The sequence below is a fragment of the Zerene cesonia genome, chromosome 25 (genome assembly GCF_012273895.1).
Source record: "Zerene cesonia ecotype Mississippi chromosome 25, Zerene_cesonia_1.1, whole genome shotgun sequence".
Taxonomy (NCBI): Eukaryota; Metazoa; Arthropoda; class Insecta; order Lepidoptera; family Pieridae; genus Zerene; species Zerene cesonia.
Genome location: NC_052126.1, coordinates 5767110 through 5776726, shown reverse-complemented (window position 1 = coordinate 5776726; position 9617 = coordinate 5767110). Strand labels below are relative to the sequence as shown.

The 9617-nt window shown below is 34.6% G+C and overlaps 1 protein-coding gene across 1 annotated transcript; it reads left to right on the top strand.

The window, feature by feature from the left end:
- The first annotated feature begins 921 nt into the window (after positions 1-921).
- On the top strand, positions 922-8034 carry LOC119836733 (odorant receptor Or2-like). Its single transcript, XM_038362174.1, has 5 exons — positions 922-1715; positions 5491-5587; positions 6267-6371; positions 7280-7435; positions 7993-8034. Exons 1-5 carry the CDS (start codon positions 925-927, stop codon positions 8032-8034), a joined length of 1191 nt encoding a protein of 396 aa, XP_038218102.1. The 5' UTR covers positions 922-924.
- Positions 8035-9617: the final 1583 nt, after the last annotated feature.

Genomic DNA, 9617 nt, shown 5'->3' with positions numbered 1-9617 from the left:
GACAGATTCGAAATTCAAATGTAATATTTTTTTATAATTAAGTGTAACAGTATTTATGGCCAGACTAAGTATAAGTACCATGACACTCAGAATAAATGCAGAATTCAACTAAGTGTTTTCAAAAAAACTGTCTAAATAACATATTTCTTAGCGATTTTATGTATGCTCTTTCTGTCTGGAGATAGAAGACTGGCGGATATTAAAAGCCACTTTTAACTGATTTGAAATATCTCATTGCCATGGGAATTTTACGCCGTGGCCATTGATTTGCTTTGACGCTTAGTCAAATTTCCTTTGACGCTTATTCAAAGGAAATCATATGAAAATGTTTTCCACGAACTAACTAATTAATCACGGTTCATTGCTCGTTGACTTACGCTATCAGTCTGAAGCACGGCCATTATTAAAGCAATGTAGTATGTGTGCATTATTAATACTTTCTTTACCATCCTTCCTACTAATCCTACTAATATTATATATGCCAACGTTTTTAATTATGTGTGTTTTTTGCTTTTTCACGAAAAAACCACTGAACCGATTGCAATAAAATTTGGTACATAGACAGCTGGACAACTGGAAAAATATAAAGGCACCTTTTTATCCCGATATTCCTACGGGATACGGACTTACGCGGTATTGAACTTGCGTCTTGCGCTATACCGGGACCTAAATAAATATAGATTAAAGAAATACATAAGATGCCAATGAATACGAAGATTAAAAAATTCGAAAGGGAATATTTCAAAACACAATCAACTTTAAACATAACACACAATAATACTAACATCGACAAACGTACTAAACCACTGTACATACATCACTATTGCCGAAGCGTTACAATATTAATAAGTTGACACCTTTATAACACATAGTTCAATTGAAAACACGAAATCTCTCCTACAACTCAACCGAATCAACATCAAAATGCTGCGAAATATATTGCAAAAATTCGAAGACCCGAAGCGGCCTTTGCTTGGCCCAAATCACAGAGCACTCACATTCTGGGGCTTACTCCTTCCACGGAGTGTCTTTAAGAAAACCTTTTATCTTTCAATGCATGTGTTAGTCACCATTTTTACGGCAACCGAATACGTCGATATTTGGTTCGTAAAAGACGATATGAATTTGCTTCTAAACAACGTTAAAATCACCCTTTTAGCGACAGTAAGTGTATCAAAGGTGCTCACCTTTCTGTCGTGGCAAAAGCATTGGAAGGGAATCATTGAGTACGTTAATAAAGCTGATTTAGCACAAAGGAGCCGGGAGGAACCAGTTAAGAAGGAACTGATTGCAAATTACACGAAATACTGTAGGAAAATTACATACTTGTATTGGTCCTTGATGTACACTACGGTTATAATAGTCATGGGTCAGCCAGCTTATAAGTATTTCTCCTCTGAATTATACAGGGAAAGTGTAAAAAACGGCACGGAGAATTACATTCAGGTTGTGAGCTCGTGGGTTCCTTTTAACAAAAACACACTTCTTGGGTATATAGTTGCTTCTATATACCAGAGCTATGGAGCTATATATGGCGGAGGGTGGATTACATCTTTCGATACAAATGCCATAGTAATTATGGTGTTTTTCAAAGCGGAGTTGGAAATGTTAAGGATTGATTGTGGCAATATTTTTGGGCGCGGGGAGATTGTTGATGACAAGGCAGCCATGGAAAGGTTGAAAAATTGCCATAAGCGGCATGCGGAATTGATCGCGTAAGTATTTAGGAATTTATTAATTTGGGAATCTCTCGGAGGAGTTAAGATATCTTCGCGAATGAAAATGTGGCTATGTGCCAATTACGTGCAATTATTACGTAATTAACATAACGGATTTAAATAAATTTGATTAAAGTATTACAATAACGGAATTACATTACCATTTACCAGACTGATTTCGAAATATAAACTTTAAAAGATATAATTGCCTTCAACCTCATTTTTTAATAGTTCTTAAATTAATTTATACGATGAAATTAATGTTACATAATAAATTTAAAAGCCAATGAAGAAAAAAAGGGTTCGTAAAATGCCTATTAATTGATGACATATTTAAAATCATTGTTTAATTAATGGAAGAACATAATTCAAGGAAAACTTTTAAACATCTTATTGTATAACGCTCACATACAATCAAAAAACCAATAAAACGACGTTATAAAACATTTCTTAATGAGTGTTCGTGTAAAAACTTCATGTAAACATCATAACTCGAAGTAAAATTAAATTCCGTCCAAGTTTGTTAAATTTCCTGTAATACTCAACGTAGTAATTACTCCCGAAGAACTCTCTGAAAGAAACAATAATACAATTAATGAAATGTCAATTATACCAAGATTAGTTTGCACATTCTTGAAATATTATTGCTCGTTACATCCAACTGAAAATGGACCTAACATAAATGGAATACAGTTAAATTTTAAGTGACACGCGCGACCATATGTACCGAATTGGGAGTCGTGAGAAAAGTCAATTTAACTTCGACAATATCTGTTGAAATGTACAGTCGAGTGATAAATCTTCTTTGTTTTATGGGGTTGTGAAGCGTGGGACTTAAGAAGTTTTGAATCTGAATAAACTGTTGTACTTGATTGTACTTATCTGAGTTTGGTCAAGGAACTGTTTTATAGAATAAGTTGGAGACATCTTTCCGAATTGTTGAGTTAGCGAGATGTACTTGAATATATACAGAGGTTTTTATTTGTTTTGTAGGTTTTATGATAGCATATTAAAGCATTAGTTGATACTAGCAATAAGGCTCTGTATAATGATTAATGATATATTTTTTTTGTATTCCTCACATTTTACAAAACAACAACAGTAATAATTAATTTCGTAAACTCTACATGAGTTATTTGATGCAAATATTATTGTTGTTGGATTATACAATAGAGACACATCAATTTAAAATTTAATGCAGTTATAATCTGGTTTATTATACAGGTATACAATTAGTATAAAGTAGGCTTCTTTTTATACGGATACCATGCGTGTGAATCCGTAGCTTCATGGTAGTTAATTTAAGTTACATATGATAAATATGGCGGTCCACCACCGTACACTTCACCCGCAACGTCTTTCCGCGTACGGTGAAGCTTTGGAACGATTTACCAGCTACGGTGTTCCCGAACAATTACGACATTGGGGCCTTCAAGAAAAGAGCGGCAAAGCACTTGTAAAACCTCTAGTGTTATGAGTGTTTATGGGCGGTGGTGGACTTAACTTCAGGTGGCCCATCTGCTCCTTTGCTTGCTCTGTCATAAAAAAAATCTAACCTAATTTATTTGAACATATTATGTACCATTTTATGAGACACTCCGAATACATAAGCCAAATATTAGTTTCTAAAAACAGTATTTTTCGGCGAATAACCTAAATTATCGGATACCTGCTAATTAACTTCCAAACCCTCGTACTTTGTCCGCTCGTTTCGTAATTACTGTCCACGATTTTTCATCAACCAATGTATAGGTACGTAAATATTATACAGGGTGATTATTTCTATACTTATCATAATAAATATGTTTTATTTATTTTATAGTGTCTTTAGGCGAAGGCCGAGTTAAGTTATTTATTAATAACATAAAAGATTTTAATTAGATATTGATATAGTATCTTTAGAATGTTTAGATAATTAGGTAACAACTAAAGACAGAGGGTTCAGTAGGAACTGCATATATTATTGACTGGCTCAGTATTACATGGCTCTTTCTCATTTTTTACAGTACAATAAGTGAGTTGCAAGATTTGGTTTCTTACAAGTACTGTTTTTTATTGAATTTATATACTTAAATACTGATGCACATCTAATTTTGTGTTTGTTTTAGTTATTGAGGGGGCAATATGAAGCATTCAAAGTAATTCAAAGTTTAAAGGAGAGAAACTTTATAAGTAAACTAATTTTAAATAACATATTGATAGGAAAGAAAATAACATATTAATCTTTAACAATATTCATTTATATACATCTACTAAATAAATGTAATAATATATTAATTATTATTCCATATAAATACTTACTTACGTATCTTCTTCGGAAAAAGAGCTATAATTCAAGATAATCTCTATAACTTTATCCAATGATTATTTATATATTATTACAGTCTATGTGTATTGAAGGCTAGAGCTATATATTTATACGAACTGAGAGCAGAATTTTATATACTTTCAATTATCTATTCTGGTATAATTGGAAAACAAACATGTGTATAAAATACAAATTAAAGTATATGCTAGGTGTCTCCGCAAACGTCATTTTTATTAGTATAGCCTTATTACCTAGAGATGTTAAAGATATGCAGAATATTTCAAACCTTTTATTTTCTTTAAAGTGTAGTAATTTATGCATACCCAGAGGGTTGTGGACAGGCACTGGGTTATGTCGGGTTCACATCATTGAGAAGCGGTGAACTCCACTGTCAGCCGTCGCTCCGTCTCGTTAGGTAGGATCGCGGATATTCGGCAGAAGCACAACCACAACCGGTATATTCAGAGACCTACATTAAATACGAACGCTCACAAAAAAATCTGAAGATCGCTCAAGCCGTTACGGAGGAGTTTGTTTGCATATACTAGAGATATTTTAAATAAGATTAATTACACTAGTAACTATTTAAAGGGTGATATATTTAACTATGTCTATTGGTAATTTACCACCCTGTAGCAAGGGTAGAAAAAAAATCCGATAATCCATGGAGATAATTCGCCGAAAACGTGTACCCACTTTGATCGCGGGCTTTTATCCCCTGTTTTTACTTTCCAGCTAATTCCTTAAAAGCCTCCAACAAATACGGCTTAGTTACAAATCTTCGAAAAATTACTCTTACGGATAATTCGGGATTTAACAAAGAATAAGGAAAATGTGAGATGTTGATATTCGTTACATGCCTCGCTGTGCATATTTTATGAATATTACGATATTCTTTATCGCTGATTCCGTGATGGACTTCGGAGAAACGTCTAAGGACGCATTTACACGTTTGTGCGAACAGCACAGCGAACAGCGAAGCGAATAGTGAACCGAATAGTGAACCGAATAGCGAATTGAAAGCCAAGCGAACAGCGACGCAAACATTGAACCGAAAATAAAGCTAAATTGAAGTGAAAGCAAAGCAATATCGAAGCGAAAGCGAAGCTAAGACAAAAAGAAAGTGATACAAACAGCGAAGTGAACTGTGAAGCGAATAGCAAAGCGAACAGCGAAGTCAACAGTGGAGCGAACAGCGAAGCGAACTTTGAAGCGATCGAAGAAGAAAGTGAAGTGAATTTGTAAACTTGACTTCACAATAAACATGGCAAAATTTATTACATCCTACATTATTTATCTTACTGACATTCAAAAATTTATTCAATTAACTAGAATTTGATTATTTACCACATGATCGGAAATTTCGTCTCGCTCCAAAAGATCCTAATCACTATAGGTCTGTCCATACCATATCAACTTAATTTTTTTTATGCTACCGTTTCAGTTAGTGGTCTCTTCTTTCAGAAATGCTGCCTTATTCGATTCCTGTCTCTCACCCATTATGCTGTTATATATGTTTGTTTGTTCGGTGATGCTTTGCGCTACTGCCTACCAAATAACGGTAAATATTGCATTTATTTATTACAAAACATGTATGCCATTCGCACGGCAGAAAGTTTCTTTTCCTCACCCTTCCCAGTCCAGTCCTTCTTTCCAGTCGTAAATCCTTCCCTTGTCGCTTTCTCCTTAAAAGCGGGAAACGCATTTGCCGAGGCACTCTCCGTTTGTTCATGGGTAGTGGGCCAGCTCACACCAGAGTATACACTAAAATGTCTCCTATGGTGAGTGAGGGTGACGGAGGACCGTTGTTTTTTCCTCCTTTCTTTTCTTTTTCTTCTAAAACCTTTTCTTATGCTTCCCGGCGGGCATTGACAGAGCACTGGCGTGTGAACCAGATGCTCAGTTACCCGCCATGCGCCCGCGCATGCCATAAAAATCTACACGATTTTTATGATATACTTTGATAAATATCCGAAGAATTAAATTAACTTTTTACAATTTATCTACACATGATCGACATCACAATTGCTCGTTATGAAAATATAATATAAATGTATGTGTGAGGGATCCGGCACATCGAAGAATCAAAAATTCAACGACATGTAACATTCGCCAAACCGTACTTGACTTGCGTGGTAGGCCCGATCTCCCATAGGAGGCCCGAGTCCCTGCAGTGGGAATATATATGGACTGATGATGATAATGATGATTATGATGCTTTAATATCCATTTGTTTACAGGTAGAAACAAATCCCATGCAGCAGTTTCTAATTGCCGAATATCTTATATTTGGTATAGCTCAGCTTTTCATGTACTGTTGGCATAGCAACGATGTTTTGTATGCGGTAAGTAGTTATTGTCGCACTTTTATTTAAATTATATGGCTTTGTTAATTCTGTGCTTCTATTTATTATATATATTAAGAATAGCTTATATTATAAATTGAGTAAGTGTGTTTCTTAGTTCGTTTTTTTATCTAACTTAGGAGATATTTAGAGGCTGGATAATAGTGGTATAGGCTATTTTTTTGACGTGACAACGTCTTAAATTAGGTTGCGGCTCGGAGTCACTCATGAAAAAGTGTATCGCCCGGTAACGTTACGATGAGTCACCGAACTATGATCGGTCCGCCGCGCGCGCAGCACTAGAGAATTAGGCGCATTGAGTCGGCGCGTGCTTGTGTCTCTGTCTCTGTCTTTCTCGAGCGTTCTTGGCGTAATATTCATATAAATAAATATTCTACCGAGAAAAAGACGTTGTCACGTAAAATCTTCGCCCGTAAAACCGACTTTACAGGCAACCATTTTTTTGTGCGGTTAGATATCGTATTGTATGGAAATTTCTTGGACTAAGTGGGCTCAGCGGATAGATATTCATAATATCATACAGGATGGCGTGTGACCAGTTAGTGGTATACACACAGAGTACAGAAAAAATGCTTCCTGACTTTTATGCCAATCATTTACGTAATCAGAGTATGCAAAGAGACTTTAATTGAGCATAGAACACTGGATAGACAGCCTTTATATAGGATAGGGTTTTTTATGTCATAGCGGGCAACTGAAATTTTGAGGGGTAAGGAATGAGGAAAGGATTGACGACGGGAGAGAAGGAATGGATTGAGAAGAGTAAGAAAAAGGAAGAATTAAGGTAAAATAGGATTAGAAGTTTAGGTTTTGGCTTAGTTAAGGGGAAAGACGAAAGATTGTTTGACATTTTTTTGTTTTATTAGAATGTTATCCTTTTATTTCAGAGCAAGGATCTAATGCTTGGTCCATATGAAAGCTACTGGTGGTCCCGTCCGGTCCAACAGCAAAGGGTTATATGCATACTAACTTACCAGTTGCGTAAAACTATAGTCTTTACCGCTGGTCCTTTCAACAATTTAACGGTTGCTACGTTCATTAATGTGAGTATAAACAGCGTTATACAAATAATAACTATTTTAAAGAAAAGTTAAACTGCCTTCAAATTGTCATAACTACATCAAAATAAGTGAGACCACATCACCACATAGTGGGCACCGACTTTAAAATAAAAACAAAGGTCAAAATTCTGGGGTTTGTTTCCTCCAAAAAAGAAGCATTGATAACCTGCTCCTTTTTTGAAATCGGTTGAAAAGGAAGAATAACAAGAAAAATAATACCTAATAGGATGTACTAAAAATATGACTCCCGCAAATCATAAATTGTATCACAAATTCTAAAGTAGACTAAAATTCCTCGAAAACTTGGTCAATTGATCCCTTATAAAAAGGAAAACCGTTATGTGTATCTAAAAATAAATTGAGAGTTATGTGGTTTCTATAAGCGTGTATTATATCCCTAAAAATCACTATAAAGTTGTGTCTGATTGTTTAAATCTTTAGTGTGATTTAAGAGGAAGCTTTATATGTATATACTAGCTGCGCCCCGCGGTTTCTTATGTGCTTATTTGTTTATTATGTGGATTATGTTTCAATTTCAGATCCTGAAAGGTGCTTACAGCTATTACACATTACTCAGCTAATTTTTTGGGGGATTTGTATTAATATATGTTTATGAAACATGTGATGTTTTTATTTAATGAACAAGCTTTCCGCCCCGGCTTTGTACATGCTATATACATAGTCTGCACTCAACGACTATGTACATATTGAACGGTGAAAGAATTTGTGAATGTGTGTAGTGATTCCTGAGATAAACGTGACAAACAAACACTTTTAGTACAGATAGATTATACTCATTATAGCCATATATGTGAAACGCAAACATACTAACAGATCTATCAAAGTATAGATAAAACTACTGGGCCAATCAGGATGAAATTTGTTAACTAGATTGCCACTATGGTGTCGGCATTCGCTAGAAAGAATTTTGATTAATTCTACACCAAATGGCCGCGATTTGCCAAATAACTTAAATGTAAATTCAATTTTTAGTTTTGCTTTATAAATGAATGCTTTATAAATGAGAAATATTGAAAGAAATAATAAGAAATTCGATTACTGTGGCGAGATAACGGGTGGCCGAGGAAAATGATAGTCAAAGAAGAAAAAAGTTAAAGAAGGAAGTGTGAACTGTCTGTGTATTTAAAATATTCGAAGGCTCCTATGTAAAAAACCGATACTGATTACCAACATTCACACCCACCCATCCACACACACACACGCTCAATCACACACGCATATTTTTAAATTTATTTTTCTTGTACTCGGTTCTTATCAAGAAAACATGTATCATAAATCTGATGGTTTAAAAAAAATCTATAATTATAACCTAAATTATACTTAAAAGTACTGCAACTGAAGAGATCGCTACCTAGCGATAAGACCGCCATTTGAATATGCTTTAATATTATTGTATATTCTTTCTGAATTTCTCTATCTTCCAATTCCAAGTATTAAATAAATAAATTAAGATAGAAAGCTGTCTGCCCACACAGGCAAGCTCTTTGAATTAGCATAGAACGGGTACCATATATCAAAATATCTGTTATCTTATGTCTAAAGTAAATCTTGTAAATTGGTAAATTATTAAATTAGTAAATTTATTTCATTATTTTAATATGTGTAGTACGTATATAGGCTGGAGGTTAAGCGACAACATTCGATGGACAACGATCTTCCATTTATTACGTTACTGGCTACTACGTCAATTGAAATCTAGACCTAAACATTCAAGTCATAGGTTCTCTTGTCCGAATTAGGCAAACCTGGTTTAATCCAGTTACCAGAACAAACGTATTATGTAAATAGAGCTTGCAGAAAATTCAAGTTGGCCTGAATCCAGGATTTTAATTAATTCCACGTATGGAAAACGCAAAAACTGGACCGTGGTGTGTCCGACATTTGGATGGGCCTACGTTATTATAGGCCGCGATGCTTTTTTCATTTCAAAATCTACGAAACAGAAATCTTGCCCTTATATTTTTATTGGTTTTATAACTGTTCGAAGAAATGGGAACTTCTGTATTTTATTATTATGTGGATTCAAAAAACTATATTTCCTTGATGCTGCGTGTTCAAATGTAGCCTGACAGAGATGGCTTTTACATGACATTTTAAACTTTATGTGTTTGTTTATATTTTTTAAATCTCTGTGTTATAAAGA

Coding starts and splice junctions, on each gene's coding strand:
- LOC119836733 (XM_038362174.1), top strand. CDS start 925: ATGCTGCGAAATATATTGCAAAAATTCGAAGACCCGAAGCGGCCTTTG. Junction 6,372..7,279: donor GCAACGATGTTTTGTATGCG/GTAAGTAGTTAT, acceptor CTTTTATTTCAG/AGCAAGGATCTAATGCTTGG. Junction 7,436..7,992: donor CGGTTGCTACGTTCATTAAT/GTGAGTATAAAC, acceptor TTTCAATTTCAG/ATCCTGAAAGGTGCTTACAG.